Raw genomic sequence first — 12,657 nt, forward strand, 5'->3', positions numbered from 1 at the left:
CACTTTAGGCCTGTTAATGTTGTAAGTCTTTTATTATTCACATGTGGCTTCAGGGCATGTCAAATCGCCCACTGTCTGTTATTGAATGTCTCTTCTGAAAGCGCTCACTGAACACCCCCACATAGAAATCTGTGTTCACGGGACACTTGTGAAAATACAATGAAACTAAAGATTTCTGTCAGGATGAAACAGCATTATCTTATTGTGGAAGCACGTCATATGATTAGGGCTTTTACCGTTAAGCTTCTAAATGGGGTTGTGTAGGCGGTAACACATCACTTCTTTTTCGATAAACATCTCTGTTCTGTCAATTAACATTTTATCTTCTTATATGACACTTATTGTTATGCAAACTTGCATATCATTAACTGATATGAAAACCAAAATATTAGAATACCTTAAAGCATTGCACAGAGCTGTCACATTATATTTTCACTCTTTCTAGACAGTTTTTGCTTGCTTGCAGGCTAATTCCTATATAAAATCATTTTGAAACAGTTTCTACTCAGAGCACCTAACGAAAACAAAAGCCCTGACAAATAAACCGCTTGCAAAACATCATTTTGCCATGAGGTTTCATATCAATTTAACAGGCACCCTTCATAGAATCCAATAAAAATACAGTCAAACCAAAGTTTATACAGACACCTTGAACTTTTCATTCATTAATTCAGTTTATTCATTATAGTTTAAAAAAATGGTAATAAAATATGACAAGATCTCAGAGTTAAACTGTCAGAAAAAATCAAATCAATTATGTCAGATAACAAGCAAAACGTGGTCAGGTCGATTTTTGGTTCCAAATTGTTATCAATTTTTCACTGTATGAAGAATATTTGGGTATAATATGTCACAGTTTACTTTATTTTGCTATCCTCACGTACATAAATGAACTATAGTGTCCTGAACCCGCTAGTAAAAATATATCAAAAATGTCTGAATAATTTTTGTTTTGACTGTATGTCCAAGCATCATTACCTAAACTCTAACCTAATCACTCTAAAGACATGAAAAAGTCTGAAGTTTTTATCAGAGGATTTTTTTATAATTGTATCTTAAATATATACATTTGCCTAAGCACAATACTACTTAAAACAGACTCAAATGTGAGACGACGGCACTTAACAATTCAGTCTTCATGAAGAAACACAAACCATTGAAAACGATATCAACATTTACAGTATTTACAGCAATACCTTGACAAAATCTAACAGGACCAGAGGCTCAAAGACTGTCAGTAACACCCTGTCCCATATGCATGATGAAAGTGCGAATAAAATGATGCTCAACCTTCATCCTTTGGTCCTTTCTTTATATGGACCTCAGAGTATGTCACTGAGTCCTCGGTGCAGGTCACTGAAGTGAGTGCCAGAGCTGCACTGTTCTGAAAGACAAGATAACATGACATAATAATTGCATCTGGATACTCCAAAACTGTCCATTTGCTTACTAAATTGATAACATGTAGCAATTAAATAAGCATCACTTGGATACTACAGAATACCAAATGCTCTTGATGGGCATGATTTACCTCGTTTCTTGATTTCACACTGTCTCGAGGAATGTTTAATGCTGCATAAACAACCGTTTCATGAGTTTCAGGGCAGCGTGTTTCATGGGTAGCATCAACCTGAGAGTGAAAATAACAACTTAAAAAAATACTGTATTACTTTTAAAAGATCATCAGATTTAAAGATCATTAGTTCTGTCAATATTCACAATGAAATGAAAAATAAATAAATAAATAAATAAATGTCACTCACTACGGCTTCTTTTGCTTTAGGTTCTATCCTGGAGTGTCCTAAAAAAGCAGCCTGTTAAATTTACAGTCACTTGAATTTTATTTTAAACACGGATTGTATGCTATCATATAATCTGAAGCAATTTAAGATAAAACCATAAACATCAAATTTTAAAGACATTTCACAATTTTTCTTACCTTTATAATGTATGTGAATAGCACAGCCAATGCAGATGATTAGCAAGACACAACTCAATCCTGAAGTCAAAGACACCATAAGTGTGTAGGGGATTGCTGTCACAGTCACAGGTGTGGGAGAAAGTGCTGTCACAGTTGTTGAATTAGACACTGCTGATGATATAAGTGAGAAGTAGACATATTTCACTTTTGGATTGCTCTGGCTTTTTAAGCACCAAAATATTGTGTTGAGTGTTTAGTCTGTTATACATGAAATATGAGCGTGATATTATCAGTCTTTAAATGGAATAGAATGAACATTTTAAAAAGAATAAAAAATAAAGCTCACCCACATATACATGCGTCCCATTTCCATATTCAACAGCTCCAAGTGTAGGTAAATTCACATGTGCTGTACAGTAATACATGCCACTATGATTCAGACGTATTGACTGCAGATCCAGCGATGCATTAAACACAGCTCCAGAAACAGACGATCGACTGTCAGACAATTCAATCGTTTCAGTCTTTATTAGAGTTTCATTATCTTGCAACCACTTAACCATGATTCTTTTAACTTGTGAATGAGCTTTAATGTGACAGGTGATGTTCTCACTGGTGCCTTTCCATTTTATTGTCTCAGGTTTTTGCAACACAGATATGCATAGATTTGGCAAAGTTACACCTCCAGAGAAGAGACCTGTGAGAAAGTATTAAAAAAGCAAAGTATGTAATTAATATAATTTCATCAAGCTATTAACATCATGTTGATAATACGTAGTTATCGAGGAGGAAAAAGGATATTACCTGTGAACCAGATGGTTGCGAAAAGAGCACAGAGACTGGTGCGAGTCATTTTATCTAAACTGCAGAGACAGCAGGTTTCTCATGTTGAACAGAAGCAGGTGTTTTTCATTTTTCCTGTGTGGTGTATCCTGCCATCTGAAAGCATCACCTTATCTGCATAAACTCACACGCTCCGGTAACACCCACAGACGGGCCACTTGAGCTGAAACGCTACAGCTTTTTAACTGTGGAGTCGATGACGTGACTCACTTTTGTCTGCTCCACATTACTTGATTAGCAAATCTATGAATTTGCATGTGTCAATGCACCTATTCTATAATCAGCAGGATTTTAATTTCTCTATTAAAATTCATGTTAAGATTTTTTTTTTTTTGGGCCTATGGGGGTAAAAGAGAAAGTAAAAAAAGAAAAATGTCAGGGTGAAATAATTGTCAATACATTGTAAAAAAAAATCCCAGTAAAATTTACGGTAAAAAAACGGCAGCTGTGGTTGCCAGAACTGTACCGTAAAAAATACAGTAGCAACGTAAAAACAAATCTGTTAGATTTACGGTAAAATAACGTATTTCATTAACTGATATAATGTTAATTTACCAACCTAATGAAGTACTAATATCTGTTTTGTACCTTTATAATACGCTGACAGTCACCAAACACAGTGGTGATAAGAGTCACATGATGAATCAAAGTTCATCACAAGCTGAGAAGGACAATACTAACATATAGAAGGTGCACACAGTGTCATTCACACACACACTAAACACCATCATGGTAACATGCATGAAATTTTAAAAATACAATAAACATTAATTTAACAACATTAGATGTGACATAAAACCCTAATGTACATAACTGATTAGAAAAAAATGAGAAGAACTAAGAAGAAACAGTTATTTCAACGAAAATATATCAAATGTGAAGTGTCACGCAGGGAATTGTGGGAATGTCAATTTATGGTTTTTCACTGTAAATTTTACAATGAATTGTTATTTTTCACATCCAAAAACTGCGAATTTAACGGTATTTTACCATAAAATGACATTAAATGTACCGTTAGATCTATTACAGTTATTCACCGTATATAGTACGGAAACTTTCTGTAAACCAATTGACAGTTTTTTACCGCAGCATTTTTACAGTCTTTTACTGTTAAAATCACGGTCATTTTTTACAGTGTATAATCAAGAAAAAAATTAAACAAAAAAACAAAAACAAGAAAAAGCCTATAGTTTTCCATAATCATATATTAAGTCATAATATTTTTTTTTTTTTTAAAGATGGTTGAGTACATTTTAACATGTCCTTGTTAGGTACTGAGTAATATTAATTAACATGTACTTATTAAAGGGTTAAAGTGAGAATTGGTTTGGTGAATGGTGTATAATAGTCGCATGTAATTATGCACAATTTACTGTTATTACTAGTAACGTGATGTGTAGCAAAGTTTTCCATTTATTTATACTGTATCTTCCAGTGCACTATTGTGCATCTGTAATGTGTAATACAGTTTTTGTCCTCTATGCTGCGCTGTTTTCGCTCTCCTTACTTACAGTACTATGTGAAACCGTGGGAAAATTGCCAGTATGCATTTCTTGGCAGCCTAGTAATGTGATTTTGGGGCCATTATCCATATGGCTGTATCAGTTGTAACTTTAACGCTCGCTTCTCCCTTTGACAGATAATGGTAATATGGGCAAGTAGACAGACTTTTTTTCCTCCTCTTGCCTCTCCTCTTACATCTTACATTGCTTCAATGTCCTGCACACGTTCTCTCTCTCTCCCTCTCTGAAGTGGGATAGTGTTCAGCCCGGGTAGTAATTAGGTCATAAGCCATCTCTGACTCACTCAACTTCTCATCCATCGCCTTTCACACTTACCCAATCATCTGACATCCCCCATGAGTGTCTTCATGAGCCTTCTTGTTTCTCCTCCAGTCTTCCATTCAGTTTCCTGATCTTCTTGTAAATGTTCTCACTATCGTCTGCTCCTTCTTAACTCCTTCATCATGAGTCCTGGTCTTCAAAGGTCAGATGGAAAGACAAACCGCTCTATCGATGGAAGTTCTGACCACAGTTTGGGAAGGAGTACTGAGGCTCAAGTGGCACCGCCACTTAAAAATTACATTTTTTTGACTATTTGCACTTGTTTTTGTCCGGCATGGCCTATTAACATTGTGGCATTGGTTTTTTCACTGTTGGTGAGTAGAAAATATTAATATTTTTGGTATTCTGAATTTATCTAACTGGAGAGTTGTGTCTTCATATGCTACTTTATTAAATCAAATTCTTAACTGAGGTTATATATCAAAATGTACAGTGATCCTCACAGAGTTTTGGTCATACGCTGCATTGTGTTTTTCTTAAGAGGTATATTTCTTGTGGGTTTACTTGGCAGTGTGTTATATGTGTTGTGTGGCTTTGAAATCTGACTAAACCTAATGTTCTTATGGTCCAGATAGACATATAAGTGTTATAAATAGACAGGCCTCAAGTATCTGTGCAGTTAACTTTGTAGCACTCCCACACATGCAAGCAAGACTGCATAGACTCACACACGTCTCACACACCCTTTCCTCTACTCGAACATTCACACGGCAGCCTGCAGATGTGCTCACTTGCACAAGGCACGTGAAAGGTGGATATTGTGATGAACTTTCTCAGACTATTGTTCTCAGACAATGCTTACTGTAGATGAACAGGAAAGTTTTTTCAGTGGTTTTCTACCTGACTTTTCACACCTTGACCTCAAAATGAGAGATATGGTTATACATTCTGGCCACTAACGTACACCCAGCTATTCACTTTCATTCATGTTATTTCTGCAATGAATTTACTGATTATATAGAACATTGTTTTAAATTCCTATTAAATATATATTATGTATGTATATTATATATACACAATATATATAAATACAGTTTATTTACTTTAGTTTAAAAAATGGTAATAAAATATGACAAGATCTCAGAGTTAAACTGTGTCAGAAAAATAATAATAATCTTAATAATGTCAGAAAACACTTAAGCAAAACATGGTGAGGTCAAAGTGTCTGAATAATTTTTGGTTCCAAATGTTTATCAATTTTACTGGTAGTCCACTGTATGAAGAATTTTTGGGTATAATATGTCATATATACATACATATATATATATATATATATATATATATATGTGTGTGTGTGTATGTATAATGTATGTATATATGACATATTGTACCAAAAAATTCTTCATTATATTAAAATCATATTTTATTACCATTTTGTTTTACTATAGTGAATAAACTGTATTAATGAATGAAATGTTCAAGATGTCTGAATAAATTTTGGTTTGACTGTATATATATATATATATATATATATATATATGTATATGTATATATATATATATATATATATATATATATATATATATATATATGTATATGTATATATATATATATATATATATATATATATATATATATATATATATATAAAACACTGATTATCTCTTCACCACGGCACTGGTTAGTGGGTAGGATATATAGTGTGATAGAAGCGGGAAAATTGGGCTTGCTTAAGGATTTGAGCGAGTTTGACAAAGGCCAAATTGTGATGGCTAGACAACTGGGTCAGAGCATCTCCAAAACTGCAGCTCTTGTGGGGTGTTCCTAGTCTGGCCAGTATCTATCAAAAGTGGTCCAATGAAGGACAGTGGTGAACCGGCGACAGGGTCATGGACGGCCAGGGCTCATAGAGGAAGGATGACGTACGTGGGGAGCGAAGACTGGCCCGTGTGGTCCAACAACTAGCTCAAATTTAATGCTGGTTTTGATAGAAAGTTGTCAGAATACACAGTGCATCGCAGTTTGTTTCATATGGGGCTGCATAGCCACAGACCAGTCAGGGTGCCCATGCTGACCCCTGTCCACCACCAAAAGCACCAATAGAAGAAGCAATGGAGCAATGGAAGAAGGTGGCCTGGTCTGATGAATCACGTTTTCTTTTACATCACGTGGATGGTCGGGTGCGTGTGTGTCACTTACCTGGGGAACACATGGCACCAGGATGCAATATGGGAAGAAGGCAAGCTGGCGGAAGCAGTGTGATTTTTTGAGCAATGTTCTGCTGGGAAACCTTGTGTCCTGCCATCCATGTGGATGTTACTTTGACACATACCACCTACCAAAGCATTGTTGCAGACCATGTATGCCCTTTCATGGAAACGGTATTCCCTGGTGGCTGTGGCCTGCCACAAAGCAAAAATGGTCCAGGAATGGTTTGAGGAGCACAACAACGAGTTTGAGGTGTTGACTCAATCTCATCTCAATCCGTGGGATGTGCTGAACAAACAAACAAGTACGATCCATAGAGGCCCCACCTCACAACTTACAGGACTTAAAGGATCTGCTGCTAACTTCTTGGTGCGAGATACCACAACACACCTTCAGGGGTCTAGAGGAGTCCATGCCTCGACGGGTCAGGGCTGTTGGGACCAAAACAATATTATGGATATTATAAATTATCTATTTAAATGTTATATGTTATTTTATAAAATTATACACACACACTTAAAGCTGCAGTCTGTAACATTTTTTGGTTAAAAATGATCCAAAACCAATTTTTGAACTAGTACATAACCAGCTATCTCATTATCTTAGCTCGATTCACAACGGTAAGCTTGTAATATGTTTTATAATAAGAGAGACCTGGTGGATTTCCGTGGGAAATTCGAGCATGCAGCAGTTCGTCTTTGCAACATTACGTCATGTCCGTAAACAGAAAGGAAGGAGTCCCGTTCAGGCTAGTCAGTTTTATCACGTGAGGACGCTGCTTGTAGAGGATCATTTATAGCCTGTTCTCACAGCAGCTGAAATAATTAAACTTACCATTTTGATGGTGGATTGTAATCCAGAAAGATCCAAATGACAATCATCAGTGAGAATTGGAGATTCACCCATAGTCAAAATTAAAAGACTTTGGACTGCAGAGTGGCTACAGAAATTGAGATTTACAGGTAACGCTATTATACACTAAATACTCATAGTCACGCAGTGCTGATGTTGTTAACATTAACAATTTGAGAACAAAGTATGGCCTAACAGTGTTTCCCAACCCTGTCCCTGGAGGCACACCAACACTGCACATTTTGCATGTCTCTCTAATCAAACACACCTGATTCAAGTCATCAGCTCATTAGTAGAGACTCCAAGACCTGAAATGGGTGTGTCAGACAAAGGAGACATGCAAAATGTGCAGTGTTGGTGTGCCTCCAGGAACAGGGTTGGGAAACACCGGCCTAACAGTAATAATAATTTGCACGGTTTGACGTGATCCGAGCTAAGCGATCGTTAGATTTAATCATCATTGGCAGCACGATTTATTGTAGGCCTAATGCTTTTTTCCTCAGTTGGTCAGAACAAAAGTGGCAGAAATGTTACTTACTTGTTCAGATATTTTCCAGTGGATATGTTTCCTTATATAGGTCATACTTTCTAGACATAGAATCTGTGATTCTGAAGTACAGTATCCACACTGGTGCGGTGACTGACAGCAAGCATTAGATTCATCCGCGCTGACGAGCTGTGCCGACGCACAATGCACGTAACGAAAACTGTTCCGCGTATGACTGCAATCGCAGGTTTCAAACAGAGATGCTTAAGCTCGTGCTTTAAAATAATGTTATTTTGAGTTTTTTAATCAATAACAATTGTTACTGAGGGTGAAAGAAAGAAAATTAACAGGGGAAAAAACTTAAGTTTTCGATTAGTCTAATGAGAACCTTGCTATTTTTAATTAACAATGTCTGAGTATAAAAAAGATAGTCCCTGATTCTAATTGGTTGAGCCAAGTTCGAAGCCGTTGTAAATTACTCCACAAACATACACCTGTTATTTATTAAAATAAATATTTTTACTGAATAACTGTTTTATAAAAGCCATAAGCCCAGTGAAGCCCTGGTTTACAGTGAATTTAGAATAGCTAAATGCTCCACTTACATAAAAACGACCCTTTAAATTCACTGTAAATCATGGCTTTGTGGGGCTTAATGCTTTATTAACAAGTATAAGCACTATAATAAAAAACTCTGACAGAGTGAGAATAAATGTAGGATATGTTCATTTGTATATTTTTGTAAGATACAGTGATTCATTCACATCAGGGCATAAAAATGAATCATTTTCACCACCTGCCCATTCCTGTCATACTTTTGCCCTGCATTCAGCAATCAATCTGTGCTTTTCAAATGTCACTAGCAGACTATGGCAGTGGGGTCTGAATGGGGTAAAGTGCAGGGGTTTGCTGTGGAGAGCAACACCTCTGGTTTCAGGTTGAGTCTGCCTCTGCTACACAGTAAAACGTCAGGGCTCAGTGACTACAGAAGCTGCAGCCGCCACCACACGGCCTTTGAGAAACTAAATGAGCATCGCAAATCACGCAACCCAGCTAACTGCCCTCTGACACACTGGGGGGTTTTATGCACACTGCACTGGTGTAAAAAGTGGTTAACGTAAAAATTTTTTATCTTTACAAGAGCAGAGATTTAATACTTTTAAATATTATTTTTGTCTCTTATGTAGTTAAACTTCATGTTCATTCATGACAAAAACATCAGTAGTATTAAAACAAAAATTTAAACCACAATAAATATAAATATTAAAAATATTTATACATTTAATTTTTTTTTTTCATGGCATAAATCTATGTGTATGTCTAATAAAAGAGTTCAGACCACCTGTCTTGTCTCAAATGTTATTCGAACCTGAAAAAATTCAGATTTTTAAAATGTGAATCATCTAAGTGAAGTTAAATCGTATTTGTCATCCCAGTAAATGTGATTTAGTGCCAGTAATCTGTATGTCAAGTCTCAGTTTGCTGTCCGATCTTATTAAGAGAGCAGAAATCACTGGCATCATCACTATGTCCCTCGTTGCTGCTTTATGGGTCACATACTGAAGTCTAGTTTTCACTTGGAGACCTGCCACTGATGCTCCTACTGAAATATGCCACAAATTTCATGTTAAGCATTACATCACTTTTGTATCACCTCAATCAAATTCATCTCTTTAAGTTTTTCCATCCTGAGATGATTTATTTTGTCAAATTGGGTACTTTCACTATTACGATTTCTCTCTCATTCAGTCTCAAAGCAGTTATGATGCAGAAGACTATGAAGGAGCTCAGCGGCTGGGGAGGAAGGCTCTTCACATGGGAATCGCTTCTGTAGTCATTGGCCTTCTGATCATAACAATCTTCTGTATTGTACACTTCACCACGGTACTTATTTGCACAAAGCAGCTCAATGTTTCAAGAATATTATAAATATGACTTGTTAAAGGAATAGTTCACTCAAAAAAATTGAGTCATTATTTACTCATGTCTTTCCAAACTCACATGAACTTTTGAAAAAATATTCTAGTTAATCTTTTAAATATAATGAAATGACTTGTGCACTATATATATATATATATTATATATATATATATATATATATATATATATATATATATATGAAAATTTTGACACATGCACCTTGGAGTATTAATTAAACAAAGCATCAATACCCAATTTGTTAACAAATTATTCTTTGAAGTTGAATCTTTTATATGAATCAGCTGATTCTGTTCACAAAATGAATGAATGTGAATCCCAGATAGATACACAAATTGACTGATCTGGTTCTCAAATTCACTTGGTCTGATTGCAGTGATTAAAATTCCACTGGGTCTCCCAGTGAACCTTAAAGGTGCCCTAGAACTTCTTTTTAAAAGATTTAATATAAGTCTAAGGTGTCCCCTGATTATGTCTGTGAAGTTTCAGCTCAAAATACCCCATATATTTTTTTTAATTAATTTTTTTAACTGCCTATTTTGGTGCATCATTAACTATGCACCGATATATAGGTTGCGGCCCCTTTAATTCTCGTGCTCCCCCTCCCCCGGAGCTCGCGCTTGCCTTGAACAGCATAAACACAGTTTACACAGCCAATATATAACCCTCAAAAAGATGTTCGTCATGCATGCTGCATGCATACATCGGATCATGTAAGTATAGTATTTATTTGGATGTATTACATTTGATTCTGAATGAGTTTGAGGTTATGCTGCGTGGCTAAAGCTAACATTACACACTGTTTGAGAGATTTATAAAGAATGAAGTTGTGTTTATGAATTATACAGACTGCAAGTGTTTAAAAATGAAAATAATGACGGCTCTCTTGTCTCCGTGAATAAAATAAGAAACGATGGTAACTTTAACCACATTTAACAGTACATTAGCAACATGCTAACGAAACATTTAGAAAGACAATTCACAAATATCACTAAAAATATCATGATATCATGGATCATGTCAGTTATTATTGCTCCATCTGCCATTTTTCGCTATTGTCCTTGCTTGCTTACCTAGTCTGCTGATTCAGCTGTGCACAGATCCAGACGTTCTTCCCTTGTCTAATGGCTTGATCATGGGCTGGCATATGCAAATATTGGGGGCGTACATATTAATGATCCCGACTGTTACGTAATGTTGAGATTCGCCTGTTCTTCTGAGGTCTTTTAAACGAAGGAGATTTATATAAGAAGGAGGAAACAATAGAGTTTGAAACTCACTGTATGTCTTTTCCATGTAGTGAACTCTTGTTATTCAACTATGCCAATATAAATTAAATATTTAATTCTAGGGCACCATTAAAATGCAACTTTATGCTATTATAAAAGATTCCTAATTTTGTTTTGGAGGTCTCCTACAACATGTTTACATGCATTAAATATAAAAAAGTACATTTTAATTTTCTCATAATATACACTGCAGCATCACCTCTTTTCTCACAGTGTCTGAAAAGTCTCGATAAAGAATTTGGTCTCTCTAAACCCCTCCTTTCCAAGATCATACTCTGCTCTGATTGGCCAGATTTACTTTTGCAGTGCAGCGTCTTCTCGACATGTTGACAACATGAACCAAACTCTTCCAGGCCTCAGCTACAACTTTAAATTTCAGTCTGTTTATCACAAAAAGCTGTTATGTGGCTTTAGAAGAAAATATAATAAACCACAAGAGTCATATTGACTACTTTTATGGAGCTTTTGAATTTGTTTTTTAGGCTTGAAAGCTCCCACTCCTATTTAATCACCAGATTTTCTTCTTTTCTGTTCCTTGACATAAAATCAAAGTGTCTGAAACAACATGAGGATTACAAAATTAAGCTATTTTAGTTTTGGGTGAACTATTCCTTTAAATTATCATTTGCGTGTCCTGTTATTTAAGTAGCATGATTTATGCACTGTTTTCTCATTTAGTAAGACAACATTTCCTTCTTCTATTGCTCTTTTTATATCAACTAAACAGACTGCAATCTGATGGTGGAGGAACCGGTATGGCAGGAAGACTATGCTGTAAATTGGTGGCGACCAGTTCCAGTGAGCGCCAGAGGACACTGTGAGCTAAACCCAGAACGTGGTTTCACTGTGGTGGCACCATGTGCTTGAACCATCCCGGGTTTATATGTAATCAATATATTTTCAAATGGAATGTATAAGTGGGTCTGATTTGCTCAAAGCATGGCCAAGAATCCAAACTACTGAAATCTTACACTAAAAGTCACTTCATATTCATATCATCTCAAAGATATATCAGAGTGATGTTTATTCCTGCAGGCAGTCTGTATTTGCTAAGTATGATGACACTTCAAATATTGTATATCTGTAGTTTAGAAGTGTACATTGTGTTTGTCTTAAACTTGGCATACTAAAAGGATGTTTGCAGCCAAATAGCTAACCAATGCTTTTACAGAAAAAAACAAAACAACCAGTGTTATGTTGTAAAGGGGAATGTAAAATGAAAGAAAGTATGATCATTTTTTAAGGAAAATATGAATAAATGTGTAATGTATTAAATGTCTCAATATATTAAATGTGCAAGTGTCTGTCTCAGTTTTATAATGGATTAAAGCGGGT

General features: G+C 35.7%; 1 protein-coding gene across 2 annotated transcripts; it reads right to left on the reverse strand.

Moving 5' to 3' along the window:
- Positions 1 to 56: 56 nt before the first annotated feature.
- On the reverse strand, positions 57 to 3,053 carry si:dkey-63d15.12 (uncharacterized). Of its 2 annotated transcripts, none has more exons than XM_067395164.1 (6): positions 2,726 to 3,053; positions 2,268 to 2,618; positions 1,940 to 2,089; positions 1,764 to 1,801; positions 1,532 to 1,630; positions 57 to 1,384 (listed from the first exon to the last, which is right to left on the reverse strand). In XM_067395164.1, the coding sequence occupies exons 1-6, from the start codon at positions 2,772 to 2,774 to the stop codon at positions 1,286 to 1,288; spliced, it is 786 nt and encodes a 261-aa protein (XP_067251265.1). In that variant the 5' UTR covers positions 2,775 to 3,053; the 3' UTR covers positions 57 to 1,285. The 2 variants fall into 2 exon arrangements, with proteins under 2 accessions (XP_067251265.1, XP_067251264.1); XM_067395163.1 differs by having other exon boundaries at positions 1,940 to 2,092.
- Between the last annotated feature and the right edge of the window lie 9,604 nt (positions 3,054 to 12,657).

This window comes from Chanodichthys erythropterus, chromosome 9 (assembly GCF_024489055.1).
Source record: "Chanodichthys erythropterus isolate Z2021 chromosome 9, ASM2448905v1, whole genome shotgun sequence".
NCBI classification, from domain to species: domain Eukaryota; kingdom Metazoa; phylum Chordata; class Actinopteri; order Cypriniformes; family Xenocyprididae; genus Chanodichthys; species Chanodichthys erythropterus.